Source organism: Chiloscyllium plagiosum, unplaced genomic scaffold (assembly GCF_037043375.1).
Source record: "Chiloscyllium plagiosum isolate Xiang-an unplaced genomic scaffold, Cpla_swu_hap1 HiC_scaffold_35, whole genome shotgun sequence".
NCBI lineage: Eukaryota > Metazoa > Chordata > Chondrichthyes > Orectolobiformes > Hemiscylliidae > Chiloscyllium > Chiloscyllium plagiosum.
Genome location: NW_028270173.1, coordinates 6,448,508 through 6,469,575, shown reverse-complemented (window position 1 = coordinate 6,469,575; position 21,068 = coordinate 6,448,508). Strand labels below are relative to the sequence as shown.

At 44.9% G+C, this 21,068-nt stretch overlaps 1 protein-coding gene across 1 annotated transcript; it reads left to right on the top strand.

The window, feature by feature from the left end:
* The first annotated feature begins 1,087 nt into the window (after positions 1 to 1,087).
* LOC122541497 (serine protease FAM111A-like) lies at positions 1,088 to 21,068 on the top strand. Its single transcript, XM_043678309.2, has 5 exons — positions 1,088 to 1,174; positions 2,008 to 2,072; positions 6,994 to 7,054; positions 11,280 to 11,341; positions 15,373 to 21,068. Exons 2-5 carry the CDS (start codon positions 2,034 to 2,036, stop codon positions 17,206 to 17,208), a joined length of 1,998 nt encoding a protein of 665 aa, XP_043534244.1. The 5' UTR covers positions 1,088 to 1,174; positions 2,008 to 2,033; the 3' UTR covers positions 17,209 to 21,068.

Sequence of the window (21,068 nt, the reverse complement as noted above, 5' to 3'; positions counted from 1 at the left end):
TGGTGTTGTGTGATTTTTAACTTTGTACACCCCAGTCCGAAACCGGCATCTCCAAATCATTCAGTTTAGATTTGTGAAAGAAAAAACACCTCGTTGAGAGAAGATTGTAAAAACAGAACAAGAACCTTTTTTCATGAATAAAGTATTTATTATCAAAGTAATTATCTGACACCTACAGCAAGTGCCAGCAGACCGCACGACAGACAGACTGCACGTGTATTTTCAATCAAACAGCCAAACTGGGAAGTGGGTCGGGGCTAATTCTTAGCCCCACAAGGGGGGAACCTGCTGTTGTCAAGGGGACTGTCAACAGAGGCACAGTCCATATACAGTCCATGGGTTTGGCCACAGTCAGTCATCTATTTAGTATGCTCACCATTAGGGGATCTGTCCAGCTGCAGTCTGGAGAATGGGGAATGATCAGCCTCTTAGCAGCCATGGGAGTCACACACCATCTGTAAGGGAGCTGCAAAAGCAGCCATCAGAGCTCTCGTTAGTCATGTCTAGAGGCTGCTTGTTGAAGTCAGTCAGATGCCAACAGTGAATACTGTCCTGGGGGGGGGTCTGGCCTCACAGTGCCAGAAACCCGGGTTCAATTCCCGCCTCGGGCAACTTTCTGTATGGAGTTTGCACATTCTCCCCGTGTCTTTATGAGTGTGCTCCGGTTAGGTGAATTGGCCCCGCTAAATTGCCCGTGGTGTTAGGTGTAGGGGAATGGGAATGGGTCTGGGAGGGTCGGTGTGAACTTGACCTAATTAGATATGAACTTGCGTTATTCAAGCTTAACAATAATTGACTGGGGTCACAAACATCACCAGCAGATTACTTTAAAGCAGTAAGGAATGGCCAGGGCGGGATTCGAAACCCTATGCCTGGGGATCCTTAACCCACTGACGCTAACCATTTTCCCACCGCTTCCCGCCGAGGAGCGGCGGCTGCGAGTGACCCCCTTTATGGAGCAGATCGCGCTGACGTCCCACCCCGTTCATTGTGTGACGTGGCGTCATCGCCGGTCTCGTCCCCCCATTTCTGTCGGTCACGTGACGGCAGCGACCAATCAACAGCGGGGGAGGGGGGGGTGTGATTGCTGTTGACGTCACCTGTCGGGGCCTTCAGCTTCAGGCTTCACCCAGAGTCCGGGCCGAAGACCTCTCACCTGGGGTGGGGGTGAACGGTGAGTCGGAGTTCGGAGACCTCGCACCTTTTTGGAGGGAGTAAGAGAGCGTGTTTCTGGGACAGTCTTTCCCCTGTTTCCGGCTCCTAGCCCCCCTACCCCACACTACTCCTTTTGCACCCCCCACGCCCCCCGTCCATGTCCCAACCCCCCGTCCATGTCCCAACCCCCCGTCCATGTCCCTACCCCCCGTCCATGTCCCAACCCCCCGTCCATGTCCCAACCCCCCGTCCATGTCTCTACCCCCCGTCCATGTCCCAACCCCCCGTCCATTCCATGTCCCTACCCCCCGTCCATGTCCCTACCCCCCGTCCATGTCCCTACCCCCCGTCCATGTCCCTACCCCCCCGTCCATGTCCCTACCCCCCGTCCATGTCCCAACCCCCCGTCCATGTCCCAACCCCCCGTCCATGTCCCCACGCCCCCTGTCCATGTCCCTACCCCCTGTCCATGTCCCTACCCCCTGTCCATGTCCCTACCCCCTGTCCATGTCCCTACCCCCCTGTCCATGTCCCAACCCCCCGTCCATGTCCCAACCCCCCGTCCATGTCCCTACCCCCCGTCCATGTCCCAACCCCCCGTCCATGTCCCTACCCCCCGTCCATGTCCCTACCCCCTGCCCATGTCCCTACCCCCTGCCCATGTCCCTACCCCCCATCCATGTCCCTACCCCCCGTCCATGTCCCAACCCCCTGCTTCGAGAGTGTTGGTCTGTAACAGAATTGCAATTTTTCTCTCCTTGTGGCGCACAAGGCATTGGCTCTCGCTCTTTCTGCGAGGCTTCCCGGTCGTTTGATGTGTTTCTCTTTCATAGTTTCCCGTTTATCTTTCAGTACCGTGGTACAGCCAGGACCGCAGGATGAGTTCCTCCAGCGATGAAGGCAGCAGGACACCCACGGTACTTCGCTCTCATTCTTATCTCTCATTTGGTTTGTTGAGCCTCCTGCAGGCAGGTCAGAACCCCCATCCCGGTGCTGGTTCCTGGCTTCAAATGGCTCCCCACTGAGTCACATGTCATCGCTTCGTGTCCTTTGGGGCGCTTCCCTGCCTCTCGTGGATTAGTTGTGTGGAGATTCTTTTCCTCCTGAAAATTGTCCGGTCCTTGTGTTGAATGCTGCAGGCAGCTTGACTGTAAAATGGTCAACTTCACTTTAGTGGACACGGTGGAGTTATCATAATCCATGAAGATTGGGAGGCATGGACAGGACAGGAGAGGAGTCCATTGGTGTTAACCCTGAAAGCTACTCTGTCCCCACCTCTGATTTTGATGTTGTATCTGACAACCTTTTCTATTTGTACTTTGTTTGAAAAGAACTTTGGTCCCACAAAAGTTAATTTCTATCCTGGTATTTCTATGTCGATTGATGTTAAAGGAATATTCCACATTCTGTTTACTCTTAATAGTTTTAATATCTTATTCACTCTGGATGAATTTAGGTGGCTAGACAAAGCTATGGTTGCAGGCAATAGTGAGGACTGCAGGTGCTGGAAACCAGAATTTAGATCAGAGTGGTGCTGGAAAAGCACAGCAGATCAGGCAGCAACTGTTATGGTTGCATTGTTTGCTGGGGGCCATGGATGTGGGTGAGATCCAGAGAAACCTAGAGAACAGTGGAGATCAAGAAGCAAGCTGTTAAAGGCTGGCAAGTCAATGACAATCAATGGGTTATTTTTGTGAGGGCAGATTATTAAGGATTCTAGACTCAAAATAATCAGAATGTGTTAAGAATGTAGATAATCTACAAATTCAAGTTGAATGCCAGAAATGGCGTCTTGTTTTTGTGAACTTGAGACAGGGAAAGCAGAGCTGCAGCTTTCCTGTGAGCTGAGCCTTTGAAAAGAGGGCATTGCAGACAAGTAGAGGTGGTGAGACAAGTATTGGATTTTCTCGCGTGGTATTGGCAGGGACGTTGGATTACCGAATGGATCTCCTTTCTGTGTTGCATTAATACTTAAAAATATAACAGCACTGCCATTTGCAAAGCAAAACTTGTTAAGCTGGGGGTGGGTAGAATTTTTCTTGGTATCGCTGATGGATTAGATTTTCCACCAAGTTGGTGATTCTTTTGTACAGGTCTTTGTGAAAATTCTTAGGTAGGAAAGTTCTACAGGGCATTGTAGAAGTATGTCCTGTACGTACACAGCAGGACAAATCCTACCAAGCCAATTACCACCCTGCCGGCCAACTCTTGATCATTAATAAAGTGGTGAAAAAGAGTCGTTGGCAGTGCAGAAGTGGCAAGCTATGACAATCTCCGTCACAAGAGAATCTAGCCATCACCCTTTGGACATTTCAGTGGGATCATTTTGGCTGAATTCCCTCACCCTTAATATACTAGGTGATTCCATTGACCAGAAACTGAACTGAATTAGCTTTATAAATACTGTGACCAAGACCAGGTCAGAGGCTAGGAATTTTGCCAAAGGTAATTCAGGTCCTGACTTCCAAAATCCTGCCCACCATCTCCAAGGCATAAGAATATGATGGAATACTCCCCACTTGCCTGGATAGATGCAGCTCCAACAGCACTCAGACGTTTGACACCACATCCACAAACATCCACTTCCTTTACCAACGCTCAGTGGCAGCAGTGTATACCATTTTAAAAATGAACTGCAGAAATTCAGCATCACCTTCTATGAATATACCTACCATTTAAAAAGTGAAGGGTAGCAGCTACAGTACATTGTCACCTGCAAGTCCCCCTCTAAACCACTCACCATTTTGACTGGAAACTATATTGCTGTTCTTCAGGGTCAAGGAGCTCCCTAACTAATGGCAATGTGTGTTTACCTACATCAAACAGATTGCAGTGTTTCAAGAAGGAGTTCACCACCTCAATGGCAGTGAATGTTGATCCAGCCAGTGACACCCATGTTCCTTGAATGAACCGAAACAAATCAAAGTGCTGGCCAGTGTCAGTGTCTGAAGAAATGTAATGTTGACTCTCCAATTTCTTGTCCAGTTGATTAAACTTATCTGAGGAGGGTACCACAGTCTTCCAATTGTCCTGTCTTTTTATTGCTGAACTATAACTTGTCTGCAGGACTGGCTATTTAATATGTGAATAGTCATGTACTGTTGAAGCCCTTTTCTTCCACTGGCATTCTGATCTGTTGTAATCAGGCTGTGAACTGTAGCTAGTGGGCACTGACAACCTGAAACCTGCCTTTCGGTAGCTTAGTGCAGGACTTAGATTCATAGAGGTATACAGCATCAACTTGTCCATGCTGACCAGATATCTTGATCTAATCTATTCCCATTAGCCAGTACTTAGCCCGTGTCCCTCTAAACCCTTCCTATTCATAGACCCATCCAGGTTCCTTTTAAATGCTGTAATTGTACCATTCATTCCATACATTCAACACCTTGTGCTTGGGTCCCTTTTGCATCTTTCCCCCCTCACCCTGCACTGAGAGTACTCTAGTTTTGGACTCGTCCACCCCAGGGAAAAGACCTTGTCTGCTTATTCTACCCCAATTTTATAAACTTCTATAAGGTCACTTCTCAGCCTCAGACGCTCTAGGGAAAGCAGCCCCAGCCTCTCCAACCCTGGCAGCATCCTTGTAAATCTTTTCTGAACCCTTTCAAGTTCACAACATCCTTCTGAAAGGCTTGTTGGTGCATGTGTTTTTGGAATTTAAACTGGTCTCATGTGCAAACCAGCCTGGAAACTAGCATGACTTCCAGCTAAAGTGCCTGGCTGCAGGCACTTCTCACAACTGGGATTCTTTTCAAAATACTTTTCTTCAGTATTTACTCAGGAACAGGGCATTGTTGTCGATGAGAATACTGAGTCACAAATAAGTAGAATGGATGGCTTTGAGGTATGTAGAGAAGAGGTGTTGGAAATCCTGGAAAAGGTGAAAATAGATAAGTCCCCTGGGCCTGATGGCATTTATCCTAGGATTCTCTGGGAAGCAAGGGAGGAGATTGCAGAGCCATTGGCCTTGATTTTTATGTCCTCTTTGTCTACAGGAGTAGTCCCAGAAGACTGGAGGATAGCAAATGTGGTTCCCTTGTTCAAAAAGGGGAGTAGGGATAGCCCTAGTAACTATAGGCCGGTGAGTCTCACTTCTGTTGTGGGCAAAGTCTTAGAGAGAATTGTAAGGGATAGGATTTATGCACATCTGGATAGGAATAATGTGATCAAGGATAGTCAGCATGGTTTTGTGAAGGGCAAGTCGTGCCTCACAAACCTTATTGAATTCTTTGAAAAGGTGACGAAGGAGGTTGATGAGGGGAAAGCGGTAGATGTGGTATATATGGATTTTAGTAAGGCGTTTGATAAGGTTCCCCATGGTAGGCTACTGCAGAAAATACGGAGATATGGCATTGAGGGTGAGTTGGAGGTTTGGATTAGGAATTGGCTGGATGGAAGAAGACAGAGGGTAGTAGTTGATGGCAAAGTTTCTTCATGGAGTGCCGTCACTAGCGGTGTTCCGCAAGGATCTGTTTTGGGACCATTGCTGTTTGTCATTTTTATAAATGACCTGGAAGAGGGGTTAGAAGGTTGGGTGAGCAAGTTTGCGGATGATACGAAAGTCGGAGGAGTTGTTGACAGTGAGGAAGCATGTGGCAGGTTACAGCAGGATATAGAGAAGCTGCAGAGCTGGGCAGAAAGGTGGCAGATGGAATTCAATGTAGCTAAGTGCGAGGTGATTCACTTTGGGAAGAATAACAAAAAGATGGGGTACTGGGCTAATGGTCGGATACTTGGTAGTGTGGATGAGCAGAGGGATCTTGGTGTCCATGTACACAGATCTCTGAAAGTTGCCACCCAGGTAAATAGTGCGGTGAGGAAGGCATATGGCGTACTGGCTTTTATTGGTAGAGGAATTGAGTTCCGGAGTCCTGAGGTCATGATGCAGTTGTATAAGACTCTGGTACGGCCGCATCTGGAATATTGTGTGCAGTTTTGGTCGCCATACTATAGGAAGGATGTGGAGGCATTGGAACGGGTGCAGAGGAGGTTTACCAGGATGTTGCCTGGTATGGAAGGAAAATCGTATGAGGAAAGACTGAGGCACTTGGGGCTGTTTTCACTAGAGAAAAGAAGGTTTAGGGGTGACTTGATCGAGGTGTACAAGATGATTAGGGGGTTAGATAGGGTCGACAGTATGAACCTTTTCCCGCGTATTGAGTCGGGTATTACAAGGGGGCATAGCTTTAAATTAAGGGGGGGTAGATATAGGACTGATGTTAGGGGTAGGTTCTTCACTCAGCGAGTCGTTAGTTCATGGAATGCCCTGCCAGTAACAGTGGTGGACTCTCCCTCTTTATGGGCATTTAAGAGGGCATTGGATAGGTATATGGAGGATAGTGGGTTAGTGTAGTTTAGGTGGGCTTGGATCGGCGCAACATCGAGGGCCCAAGGGCCTGTACTGCGCTGTATTCTTCTATGTTCTATGTTCTATGTTCTATGTTGTTGCAGTTGACATTTCACTGAGTTTAATCACAGAGCTCGGGCATGGTGTTTGCAATATGCAATTTAATTAAACATTGCAGTTTGTTTTCGAATGCACTGCTCTGGAAGTTGTTTCATATAAAATGAACTGCCAGTTCTTGCTGGCCAGATTCTGTTCCTCCTTGGGTGAGTCACTGAAGGGCTGCTGGCTCAGAGTCACTCGTTAGTGAGTGTTTGCCAATGATAGAAGCGCCGCACAGACTGACTAGATCAATGAATAAAAGCCCTAGGGCCTGATATTTATGACCTGGATGCTCAGGTCTATGGACAAGGTTGTTTGAATGGGTTTTAATTTTGAGTTGGAGTGATTCCCTGCTTGAGTAACATACTCTGAATCATTGTCTTACACAGCCTCAAGATGCACCTGGCCCCAGGAAGGATGGGAATTCCCTCCAAAGGAGCATTAAGCAAGGTAGGAGATGATTGCTTGTTGGAGTGGAATGGGGGAGGGAAAGGAGTGGGCAGGAGTGAATCATAACTGAGGTACACGAGTCAGTTCAATGTTTCGATGGCTGATATTGTTTCTAGGGAGGTAGTCTCACCAGTTTAGAAACTAGTGTATGGTGGGAGATGTAGACCAAGTGGGTGCAGAAGTAGATTCATGCGTGAATTTGGTGCACAAGAGAAAGAGTTACTTTCAGTTTTATTGCATCGAATTAATTATTTAATTGGATAAATTAATTGAATTTATCAGTAACGGCAAGGTTTATCAATAGTTAAAATATCTTGACTTTGCTTAAATGAACTATAAGAAATGGCGGGGCAGCTTGGTCACGGGGAGTGAGTGTGCTGAATCCGATGGGAAGAGTGATACCACGCATGGAAAGGTGAGTTCCAGCAGTGACTGGAATCACTACATGGTTGAGAGCTATGTGGATAGCACATTCAGAGAGGCAGAACACAGAGGCAGAAAGAGTAGGGCTGACTGCCAGGCAATCCAAGAGAACCAAGCTGCGAGTGTAGGACTGCCTGAAAGTTTCATATCTGCATCGTAGAATCCCTACAATACGGAAGCAGGCTATTCAGCCCATCACATCCAAACTGACACTCTGTAGATGAATCCCACCCAGCCTCGTAACTCTACATTTCCCAAGGCTAATCCACCAAGCCTGCACATGCCTAGACACTGTGGGCAATTTAGTGTGGCCAGTCCACCAAACCTGCACACTGCTGGCCTGTGGGAAGAAGCTGGAGCACCCGGAGGAAAGCCGTATAGACATGTGTGCAATCTCCACACAGACAGTTGCCTGAAGCTGGAATCGACCCTGGGTCCCTGGTGCTGTGAGGCAGCAGTGCTTACCACCGTGCTGCCCTTATCTAATCGAGCCAAGGTCATAGCAACATGGGTGGCTCTGCTATACAGTGAGAAGAATGGTCACCTTGTCGGAGGGATTGGCAAAAAGCAAAAGGAAATGGGGTAACAAAGAAGGGGGTGAGTACAAGATATAGACAATAGGTGCAGGAGTAGGCCATTCTGCCCTTCGAGCCAGCACCACCATTCATTATGATCATGGCTGATCATCCTCAATCAGTATCCTGTTCCTGCCTTATCCCCATAACCCTTGATTCCACTATCCTTAAGAGCTCTAGCCAACTCTTTCTTGAAAGTATCCAGAGACTTGGCATCCACAGCCTTCTGGGGCAGAGCATTCCATACTCTGGGTGAAGAGTTCCATTCCCACCACTCTCTGGGTGAAGAAGTTACTCCTCAACTCTGTTCTAAGTGGCCTACCTCTTATTTTTTTAAACTGTCCTCTGGTTTGGGACTCGCCCATCAGCGGAAGCATGTTACCTGCCTCCAGAATGTCCAATCCTTTAATAATCTTATACGTCTCAATCAGATCCCCCCTCAGCCTTCTAAACTCAAGCGTATACAAGCCCAGTCGCTCCAATCTTTCAGCGTAAGATAGTCCCGCCATTCCGGGAATTGACCTCGTGAACCTATGCTGCACTCCCTCAATAGCCAGAATGTCTTTCCTCAAATTTGGAGACCAAAACTGCTCCACAGTATTCCAGGTGTGGTCTCACCAGGACCCTGTACAGCTACAGAAGAACCTCTTTGCTTCTATACACAATTCCTCTTGTTATGAAGGCCAGCATACGATTTGCTTTCTTCACTGCCTGCTGTACCTGCATGCTTGCTTTCATTGACTGATGTACAAGAACACCGAGATCTCGTTGTACTGCCCCTTTACCTAACTTGACTCCATTTAGGTAGTAATCTGCCTTCCTGTTTTTGTGGTGGTACACTGGAGATCTAATTAGTTTTTGCTGTCAAGAGAAGGTTAATTGATAACTTGCTGTAAAAGAACTTCTAGTGATCACAATATAATAGACTTTCCTATTAAATTTGAATGGCATAGTTCATTGTGAAACTAAGGCCTTAAATCTGCAGAAAGAAAATTAGAGGTATGGGAGGCAAGTTGATTATGGTGGATGGGGAAAGTGCACAAAGATTTGATATTAGACAGGCATTGACTAGTCTTCACAGATGATTCCTGATGAAGAGCTTATGCTCGATACGTTTATTCTCCTACTCCTTGGATGCTGCCTGACCTGCTGTGCTTTTCTAGCACCACACTCTCGACTCTGATCTCCAGCATCTGCAGTCTTCACTTTCTCTAGCCTTCACAGAAGATTATATTACATGATCTACAACCAATATGGATTCCATTAAGGACAGCCAGCCGGCACGGTGGCACAGTGGTTAGCACTGCTGCCTCACAGCGCAAGAGACCCGGGTTCAATTCCCGCCTCAGGCGGCTGACTGTATGGAGTTTGCACGTTCTCCCCGTGTCTGCGTGGGTTTCCTCCCACAGTCACAAAGATGTGCAGGTCAGGTGAATTGGCCATTATAAATTTCCCGTAGTGTTAGGTAAGGGGTAAATGCAGAGGTATGGGTGGATTGAGGTTCGGTGGGTCGGTGTGGACTTGTTGGGCCGAAGGGCCTGTTTCAACACTGTAATGTAATCTAATCTAATGTAATTTAATCTAATCTGAAAAAGTAAATCAATGATAAAAGCAGTTAAAGAATGCATTCTGTCAAAGGAAGTGGCTTACAAGGATGCCAGAAAAATTAGTGAGCTAGAGGACTAAGAAATTTAGAATCCTACAATGGAGAACAAAGAAACTGAATACGCTGGGGAAAAGAGAATGAGTTCTCTTTGCCCGGTTCTAGGAAGAATATTATTATGCTGTAGGGGTTTCAGAAGAGACATACTAGCATGTTGCTGGGTATGGAAGGTTTGAGTTATAACGGAAGCTGGGACTTTTCTCACTGGAGTATAGGAGGTTGAGAGGCGACCTTATAGAAGTTCATAAAGTAATGAGAGGTATGGATAGAGTCAACGGTAGTTATCTTTTCCCTAGGATAGGGGATTTCAAGATTAGGGGCATACTTTTAGGGGGAGAGGAGAGACACTTAAAAAAGATGAGGGGTAGAGTTTTTACACAGGGCGGTTCACGTGTCGAATGAGGAAGTGGTGGATGTGGGCACAATTATAACATTTAAAAGACACTAAAAGGAAAGGCTTGGAGGCTATGAGCCGGGAGCTGGCAGATGGGACTAGTTCAGTTTGGGGTTATGGTTGGCATGGACTGGTTGGACCCAAGATTCGGTTTCTATTATGTATGCCACTTTGAATGCAAACTACTGATTAGCACAAAGGTGTGGTACAAAAGTTCTTTTAGTATTTGTATCGTAAAAGATCAGCACTGACAAGTATGGGACCATTACAGGTGGGGACAGGACCATTTATAGTGGGGAGCAGGAGAAATTAAACAGTTGTTTTGCATCTGTCTTAACAGAAGATACAAAACTATCTCTCAGAAGTTTGAGACAACTGATGAACTTGTGAAAATGAGGAACTGAAAGAAATTAGTATCAGTAAAGAGGTGGCACCTGTTAGTTGACTAGATTAAGGGTTGATAAAGTGAAGTGGAAATGATCTGACGCGTAAGCTTGTTACCACCTGCAAAACAGCTGATTTATACGTTACAGGCCACGTCTCCAGATTGCATAAGCGACACATTTATGAAAAACACTTTTTGCCTCACACAACCAGGATACATATTGCAGCAGAAATTGGAAAAGAAAGCAGCGGTTTATAATGTGTGAGAAAAGGGTGAAGCTTGCTTGGCTGGGTAACTCTGTTCAGAGTTGGGTGACTGATTGCTGAAAATGACAACAACTATGCTAGGTTCTGTACTGTACTGTTCTGTAATTGTTTTCTGTTGTCATGCCCCTCTTGGAACTTGCAGTTGGGATTTCAGGCTTCGTTGCTCATAGATTAAAGATGGAGCAACTGTTCAGGATTTGCAGCCTTAAGCAGTTACCAGTGACCCAGAACAGGAACAAGATTAGATTGGACTGCTGACTAATCCATCAATACCTATTTTTAAGACCGTTGGATCTGATGACCTCTCCAGTGTTTTGGAGAGGGTACAGATGGTATTTTTTTGACAGTTGAATGCTAATTTCTGGTCTCAGTCTCGTGAATGGTTAGTGCCATCAGGTGTGGGGAGATGCCAAAGTTAGTTATTTCTCGAATAAATGTGTATGTCCAGTCTTTTCTGCATTGAGTAAATGTAGTTTTCCTCTACTTTGTTTCAAATACTTCATATTTCATTTCTTCCAGAGTCTGATTGCCTTGTTCGGATTGCATTGTCTGGTGCTGAAAACAATTACCACGAATGTCAGGTACAACTCTAAAAAGAATGGGTGTAGAATATTATAAATCCCAATTTATGGATGTGACTTTGTTCTGGCTCCAAACTGGCCCTGGAGATTGTGCTTGGCAGAACCAAACTGCAAGTCCTCTGCATTGTTAGCTTGAGGAATGCTGCAGATTTCTACAGTTGATGCTCCCATATTGGGTTGGGAGAAAGTGAGGACTGGAGATCAGAGTCAAAAAGTATGGTGCTGTAAAAGCATAGTCAGTCAGGCAGCATCCGGGGAGCGGGAGAGTTGATGTTCTGAGCATAAGTTTAGAGGTAATGGGGAGAAATACTGTGGGTGTAGACATTTGGGGCACCTATTTGGACTAGAACAGAAGCCACAGTACCTAGAGTTCGGCGGAAGATTTGGGAGTGAAGGTTGTGGCACACTAGGCTTTTAAGCAGCTGTGCCGTATGGGGCTTGCAAACGTCTGCCTGTTGCTACAAATCGTGATGGGTTAGAGACAAAAAAAAGTGCAGATATTGGAATCCAAAGTAGACAAACAGGAGACTGGAAGAACACAGGAAACCAGGCAGCATCAGGAGGTGGAGAAATCTGAAGTTTTGGGTATAACTCTTCTTCAGGAATGGGGGTGGGGTGAGTGAGAGAAAATGGGAGATGAAAAGATTCCGGATGAGGGTGTCTCTCCTGTCAGCTGTTAGTTGGTAGTTTTGCCGTTATGAAGTGGCACACACTGCAACAGAAAAGGTCATGGTTTTGGTTCTTGAGCTGTAACTGAGTTAGCTAACCTTGACAGTACAGATGTCACAAATGATTTATGTCCCTGTCAAGAGAGGGATGAATCAGCTACAACTCTTAGTCGTACAGCACAGAAACAGACACGTCAGTCTAACCAGTCCACGCTGACGATATTCCCAACTAAACTAGTCCCATCTGCCTGTGTTTGGCCCATATCCCCTCAAACATTTTCTATTGATGTACTTATCCAAATATCTCTTAAATGTTGTAATTGTATCTGCATCCATCCCTTCCTCTGGAAGTTCATTCTACACACAAACTACTCTGTGTATACAAAAAAAAATTGCCCGTCATATTTTTTAAAATCTTTCTCCTCCACCTTAAAAATATGTCCTCTAGTTTTGAATTTCCCCACTTTTCGGAAAAGACCTTTTTTGCTGTTTATGTTATCTGTGCACCTCATGATTTTATAAACTTCTCTTAAGGTGAACCCTCAACCTCTTGCGCTGCAGTCCCAGCCTATTTTTATAACTCAAACACCCCATTTCCAGCAACATCCTGGTAAATCTTTTCTGAACCCTCTGCAGTGTAATAATATCCTTCCTATAACGGGGTGACCAGAACTGTACACAGTACTCCAGAAGAGGCCTCACCAACATCCTGTACACCCTCACCATGATGGTCTATATTTAAAGGTCTGTGCAGCAAAGGCAAGCGTGCTAAATGTTTTCTTAACCACCTTGTCTCCCTGTGACGCAAATTTCAAAGAATTATGTACCTGAACTCCAAGGTGTCTCTGTTCTACAACATTACCCAAAGCCCTACCGATATTTATTTAAGTCCTGCTCTTGTTTGTTTTACCAAAATGCAATACCTTGCATTTATCCAAATTAAATTCCATCTGCCAATCTTCAGTCCATTGAAAATTGAAATGGTTCAGAAAAGTTTGAAAGGATGTAGCCAGAGTTGGAGTGTTTGAGCTATAGGGAAAGGCTGAATAGGTTGGGGCTGTTTTTCCTGGAGCATCGGAGGCTAAGGGGTGATCTTATAGAGGTTTATAAAATCATGAGGGACATGGATAGGGTGAATAGACAAGGTTTTTTCTGAGGTGGGAGAGTGCAGAACTAGAGGGTATAGGTTTAGGGTGAGAAGGGAAAGATTTAAAAGGGACCTAAGGGTCAACTTTTTCCACGCAAAGGATGGTGTGTGTACAGAATGAGCTGCCAGTGAAAGTGGTGGAGGCTGCAACCATTACAACATTTAAAAGACATCTGGATGGGTATGTGAATCAGAATGGTTTAGAGGGATATGGGCCAAGTGCTGGTAAATGGAACTAGATTAGTTTAGGATATATGGTCGGCATGGACGAGTAGGACCGAAGGGTCCGTTTCCGTGTTGCATACCTCTGACTCCATGACCCAATTGATCAAAATCTCTTTGTAATCTTCGATAGCCTTCTTCACTGTCCACCTTACCACCAATTCTGGTGTCATCTGCAAAATTACTAACTATGCCTTCTATATTCTCATCAATCATTTATATCAGTGACAAACAGAAGTGGGCCCAGTACCGATTCCTGTGGAATACTGCTGGTCACAGGCCTCCAGTTCGAAAAACAACCCTCCTACACCACCCTCTGGTTCCTACCATAGAGCTAATTTTGTATCCAATTGGCAGACTCACCTTGAATCCTATGTGATCTAACTTTCCCAAATTGTCTACTGTGTGGAAACTTGTCAAAGGCTTTACTAACGTCCAAGTAAACAGTATGTATTGCTGTGCTGTCATCAATCTTTTAGTTACTTCCTCAAACACCTTAATCTAGTTCTTGAGACACAATTTCCTTTGCAGAAAGCCATGCTGGCTATCCCCTAATCAGTCCTTGCCTCTTCAAATGCGTGTAAATCCTATCTTTTCAGAATCACCTCAAATAACTCAACCACCACCGATGTCAGACTCTCAGGTCTATAGTTCCTCAGGCATCTTGCAGGCTTTCTTAAATAAAGGCACAACATTAACCACTCTCCAGTCCTCCAGTACCTCACTTATGGTTAAAGATGATACAAATATATTTCTGCTCGGGGCCCTGCAATTTCCTGCCTAAATTTCCACAAAGTCCTTGGATACACTTGATCAGGTCCCGGAGGTGTATCTACCTGTTTTCTACGACCTCCAACACATCGTCTTCTGTAATGTGAACTGTTTTTAAAATATTAATATTTATTTCCTTAAGTTCTCTAGCCTGCATTTCCTTCTCCATAGTATTCACACTGCAAAATCTTCATTTAATATCAATCCCATCTCCTGAGGTTCAACACAAAGACAATCTTGTTGGTCTTTACTCTATCCAGTTGCTCTTTTGTTCTCGTGTACTTGTAGAATCTCTGGATTATTCTTAACATTATCTGCTAAGGGCTATCTCATCCTCTCTTTGCCTTCCTGATTTCTCTTTTAAGAATACCTCTACACTCTTTATACTCTTCAAGAGATTCATTTGTTCCCATTTGTCTATATCTAATATATGATTCTCTTTTATTCTTGACTAGAACCTCAATATCCATTGTTCCCTAATCTTACCAGACTTACCTTTCACTCTAACAGGAACATAAAGCCCCTGAACTCTTGTTATCATGCTTTTGAAAGCCACCCACTTGTCAGTCATCCCTTTACCTATGAATAGTCTACTCCAATCAACTTTTGAAAATTCCCATCTCATACCATTAGAATTTGCCTTACTTCAGTTAAGAACTTTAGCTTTTATGGAAGGCTTATTCATTTCTGTAACTATTTTAAACTAATAGAATTATGATCACTAGTTCCAAAGTGTTCTCTGCCTTATTTCCCAAGAGAAGGTCAAGTTTTGCTCCTTCACAAGCAGGATCATTCGCATATTGATAAAGAAAAATTTCTTGAAGACATTTAACATGTTCTTCACCATTCAAACCTTTAACACTGTTGTAGACCCAGTCAAAGTTTGGAAAACTAAAATCCCCTACTGTTATTCAATATATATCTTAAGTATCTCTACATATTGTAATCACGGTCTGATGGCCCTCAGATTAAATCTAATGAGAGAGCAGCCCCTATGGTCTGGTAAGACTATGGTGACACAATAACATTTGAATAGACAGCACATGCACGTTGGGTGGAGGGAATGGTGTTGATTCTTTGTGCCTTATGACACACTAGGGGGTGAGGCTTGTACGTCACTTGGGAAATAGTAAATGCCAGATGAACCATAACCTGAGGTGTGTTCAAGAGAGGAAAAATTGTGTAAAATGCATCAGAATTGATAAAAATTCCTGTCTCTACAGATGAAACATGCCCGAAGCAAAAGGTTGGATGACTGTAACCCATGGGGAGAAAGTAAACTGCAACCAGGCAACTACGTTGAGGAGTTCAGCCTAAGAACTGGGAGAAGCCCGAAGAACAAGTATGGAAACAGAAAATGTGCAGTTCAGAACTTGCAGAAGAAAGAGTTCACTTTCAGTGTGTGTGGAGACCCAGACAATATCCAGTATGCATTTACTGCAGATCCTAGTGACACCTTGCTCTTTGCATTGAACACATCCTGTGACTTTGAAGAGAAGGTGAAAAGTGACAATATGATCCTGGCCTACGGAGAGGGCCCGCTGAGAGGGTTGGTGAACCTGGACATTCTGTGCCGCTACCTGCCGCAGCATTCCCATTTCCGGCTGCTCTTCCTGCGGGCCCAGAACCGGGACGGTGCCGGGTCCGAGCGTCCGGTGCCCCCGGAGTACCCGCGCAACAAGAACCACGTCCTCTTCTACGTGGAGCCAAGTGGCAGGACCGTGGGCAACAATGCCCAGAGGATCGTACTGTCCGACCGAATTGCCCAGGGGCAGACCAAGCTATGCATCCTGGGCTTTGAGGGTGAGACCATCCGGGAAGCGCTGGTCAACGACGGACGCTTCGATGCCAAGATTGAGGACGATGCCCACAAGCTGCTGGAGAAGGTGGACCCTCCAAAGAAGATCCAGTTCAACAACACGGTGGACGCGCTGCACGGCCGCAGCTTTCAGGTCGAGATGAGCGGCCCCAGAAGGAAGGCTGGCGGTGATGACGGTGGCAAGAGCCCGAAACAGAGAGCTGGCAAGTCAGCGGAGTCGGTGGCGCAGCTGACCAGGAAGGAGCTGGATGGCCGAGGGCATGAAGGGGCCCGTTGCCTGCTGCCCAGGTGGCACTTGGAAGCCCGTCGAGCTTCCCTCTCCCGGTTCAAGCAATCGGTGTCCAGGAACGCCGAGCTGGCAAATGTCTCGGAGCGGCAGTACCTGAACCGTCACCAGCAAGACGCCCTGGCACCGGTGCCCGCTAGGGCTTTCCGCTGCATCTCGAACCGCCTGTCCAGCGTGGGCTGTGTCACCTGGAAGAGCTCGGCTGCTCTGGCCAGCGGTACCTGCTTCATTTTGAGCGAGCGCTACCTTCTCACCTGTTACCATGTGGTGGAAATGATGACGGAGGGCGCCGCGCCAGACAGCTGGCCTGCCCTTGTCCACGACTGCGCCGAAGTCTTCTTTGGCTATGAGGAGGATGGCCAGAAGGGTCAGCCACTGAAACTGGCAGCCTGGTTGGAGATTTATGACCAGGCGCTGGACTACGCCGTCCTGGAGCTGGAGAGCACCCCTGGAACCCCGGGTCTGCTGGAGCTCTGTGCTAACCCACTGCAAACTGGCACCTTGTACATCACTGGGCACCCCGAAGGAGACAAAAAGAAAATCTGCCCTTGTGTGGTCATGACCGGGTACCCGAAGGCATCTGGGTATACCGCACCAGAACTAGAAAACTTGAGATCTGGGATCGCTAGAGAAGAAGCTGAGGATTACACACACGAAACAGTCTTGATTGCAAGTCAAGCTTTCAATAGACTGAAATTCTCCAATGTAATCACTAACAAAACAGAATTCCACTACGGTGCTGCAGGGTCGCCAATATTTAACTCTGAGGGATCCTTGGTTGCGTTGCACTGCGGTGGGGAGATCTACAGAAAAAATAAAGACCCAGAAAAGTTCTACATTGAATTCGGAAGGCCCATCCCACTTATTCTCCACGACATAATTAGCAAGAGCCAGACTGCCACCACAGAAAAGTCAGAGCAGTTAATCGCCACGCTACAGCACTTTTTAATGTGAGATGTAAATGGCTAGGGAACAGATCATGGAGCAAGGCGGGTATACTGGTTAAGAAAGTTACACCAATGAATGGAAAAGGTACAAATGAATTTTTTTTTTCTCCTCTCTTTCTGAGTGGTTTCATTTGAAGAATCAACTCAATGACCATGTAGTTTGCTTGAATGTAGCAATTTGTCCAGTAGCCTCTGGATTTTAAAGGGGTTTGTGGTCTGGCAGATATGGTGACTTTGCTCAGTGACATGATAATGTTCATTAACCAAGGTTTAAGGTGGGAAGCACTAAAGAGTTCCATGTCAGTATAAGGGGTGACTTTTGTCTTGCTTTTTAATGAGGCTTTGCTCTTCAAATATGGAGACTTGCTGTCCCAGATATAGGGATGAATTTAGAGAAATACTTAATGGGAAATAACTTTCTTTGAATCTTAGTGACTTATTTAGTGTGGATTAGTACCTGCAAATCTAATCCTTGTTTATCCCAACAATATTCTCATCCCCATCACCCCTCCATTGTAACCTCAAAGTGGCCATCTGTGAGAGTAGAAGTGACGACTATGTTCGAGGGCCCAACTGATCAGAGCTAAGCCTCCATCTTGTCCGTTTGAATTTTTCCAACACTAGAAATTGGGAGTTCCAGATTTTGCTAATTGCTCAGGTGGTTCAGCTGATTTTTGTCTGATATTTGGTCTTGGGCCAAAGATTGAGTGGGTTCAAGCCACAAATCTTTGTACTGTGTAGAACTCTCAAATCTGGGACCCTTTATTTTTGCCCCCTAACCCCACTCCACCCTGCCTGCCCCACCCAAAAATGGCATTTGACCAATCCTGGAGCAATTTAGATTTTCTTTTGTGGCACTTTGCTGCATTTTCAGGTTTTGTTTTAGCCACAGTTTAGCATGTGGCATTTGTCTGGTTTAAAATGACAAAATGACCTGTTGGAGTGTAATTTTGATTGACGTGATGAATCAATGGGAAAAATCTGAGATTTTTGTGTTATCACTGACAGACAATTAGTTTTTCACATGCAGTATAGCTCAGCAGACAACTCGAATGCAGTTAACTGTCCTGATAACCCATTGGAAATATACTTTTGCAATCTTAGGATCCCCCACCTCATCTATCCTATAAAAGACAGTGTTGGAGCGATATCAGTACTGAAATGTTAGAAGCAACATACTCATAATTCAGCAAATACACACAACAAATGATGAGACAAATTTGCCCGAGTCTGCCTACTGGTTGCAAATCTGTGTTCTAATATAGCTCTGGAGATAGCTATTGGACTTATTAATGTCCTCTTTTGTACACCTTTTCCTTTTTGCTGTCGGTTGCCGCATCTGGTTTGCACTGTATCCGGTGCAAGCAATGTTTTTCTGTTAGGCTTGTGCAGAAACAGAGTTTTAATTACAGAAAAGTGCCAAATGCTATCTTAATGCCAGCCCACAGTATTTTGTTTTCCTCTTATGCATTCACACTAGGTCCTGCAAGCTCTCCAATGAGGCTGCAGTCCTGTTTTACCAGCATTTACTCTCGGATATGCAACATAAATGGAAAGATTATGCAGATGGGAAAATGTTATCATTTGATTTATCAAAAGGTTAAAGAAGAAATAACTTGCACCATTTTTATATTACTTTGAACTCAATTATACTCGTGGCCTATACTTGCTCCAAAACTTCATCCCTCCTTGTTTGTGTATCGATGCCAAAGAGACTATTTTTGTTTTAAATAAAATGCACTTCACTGTCGAGGACTGGAATGTCTGTGAGCAGTATGACTGCGAGGCATCACAGGCCAGCTGATTGTGTCCTCCAACACTCGTGTGCAAAGAACAATTGATGGAAATAATTATGGCAAAATCACTCCCCCCTCTCAGTACCATTCACCACAGGTCATGCAGCACCTCCCTCGCCAGTCTCAAAGCAATTAAACTCAGAAACTTTTTCTGATCTCTGTGTGGCTCAGTATCACATTAATGGATGTATTTGCCACTGACCTGTTTCACATTTATTCCCCCCCTTCCCCGAACTGTTTCTGTATGAATCAAACAACATTCCCAAATTTTGCATGCCAAAATATATTGAATGTGCACCCACTGGTGAAATGCTAAGTAACTGGGTGTTGAAATATTTACGACAACAATTGGATAACGTTCCCAAGTATTTATTTTGGTGCATGCTTTTATGACCGCAGACAGGTTTTCTGACTGGGGGGCTCGCAGAGAGTTCTATCCAGCCCTCACCTAGCTTCTGCTCAAGTAGGTTTCAGTGGGGTGGGGGAGGGTGAGCAGCTGTGTGTTGTCCAAGTGCAGGAAATTGAGTTGCTTTAAATTTATTTTCTTCCCTACCGTAGGGGCATTGACCAATTGTAGCATTCCCATTGCTGCTGTAGTAACACCTCTCAGGCGGCTGGAACCAAGTCTCGGCTTCAGAGAATAAAGTCTTTATTTCTGGGCCAGATGGTTGGCAAACGTTTCCATGGGGAGAATAAAGTCACATAAATATTGGAAGCTTACACACATGAAATGGGAAGAGTTCCATTTTATTTTCTGTGACACAAAAGGATCTGGACCCTCCTCAAAGCCCTCGTTCATAGCTTGAGAGGCGCTGCAGTATCTTTTGTTGAACTGCAATTTTTTTTTAATTGCTAGAATTACAAGGATTCCTGGATATTCTATAACTCAGGTAATCATGTTAGTCACAATAAACAAAATTCTGATTAAATTTATTCGTTTTTTTTTAAAAAACAATATTAATTTGTGGTACATATAATGTTAAGGAAGTTGCACTGATCTTGACCGATGTAGCTTTGGAGCCAATCATTGCTATGGTATAAGAAGTACCGGCTAATTTACACATTTAATGAGCTCCCACAAATAGGCAATTCGATAAATGACTGTTCAAAGATAAATCTTGACCAGAATGCTGGGAATACTGACCTGTTCTTCAAATAGTGTCTGGGATGTCTTGTATCCACCTGAAACACGAGATGGGGTCTTGGTTGAGCACCTTGTTTGAAAGACCAAACCTCTAACCACACAGCATTCCCCAACAGCACATCAGGATATCAAGATGTGCTCAGGTCCTGGAGTAGGATGCACGTGGTTCTTGGGTGTTTTATTTGTTTGGGGGGGGAGGAGGAATGGAGGGAGGTGGAGAAACTAATTTATTGTGAATAATAAATGCTAACAGTGTTTAATTTTGGATACAGCAATGTCTAACAGTATACATTTTTTTTCTTGAATTTTTGTGACACATGGAAGTTTCACCAAGCTTTCATTTAAAGAGCATATCAGTACCTCAGTTTATTTTTTTTAAACATCTAGTGACTTATCACCTTACTGCCTCTTGCAAGCAGCCAAAAGACCTATTAGGTGAGGTGAACTACTTTTGAAGCGCACTGATTGAAGGTAGTTATTTGCTCACGGAAGACCCCACAAATTGAGACCATGAGTGGGTAAGTTAACGGCAGATTGAAAACCAACACAGTGGCAGATGGCCAGGCGGGCTTAGTTATATTTTGTATGTAGTGGATTAGTGCAAAATTGCTGAGTCAAAATCAAACATCGTCCTTCCTAACAACAGTATTGTGATGGACCTATACAGACGGATTTCAGTTTAAAGAAGGCAATGCACCATCACGTTTTTCAATGGTCACTCCGAATGAATGAGAAATGCTGGCCTGGTTTGTTTAAAATATCAGCCAGTAGACATAAGTATATTACGAGCATGTATTTCCTAAAACAAATAAACTTTCGTCAATTTTTTTTTGTCTTTAAAATGTTAACCGGTCCTCCTTGAGACACACCAAAAACGTATTGTATTCAAAATGACAAAGTTGTTGAATAAAAGTTACTTTGTGGTTA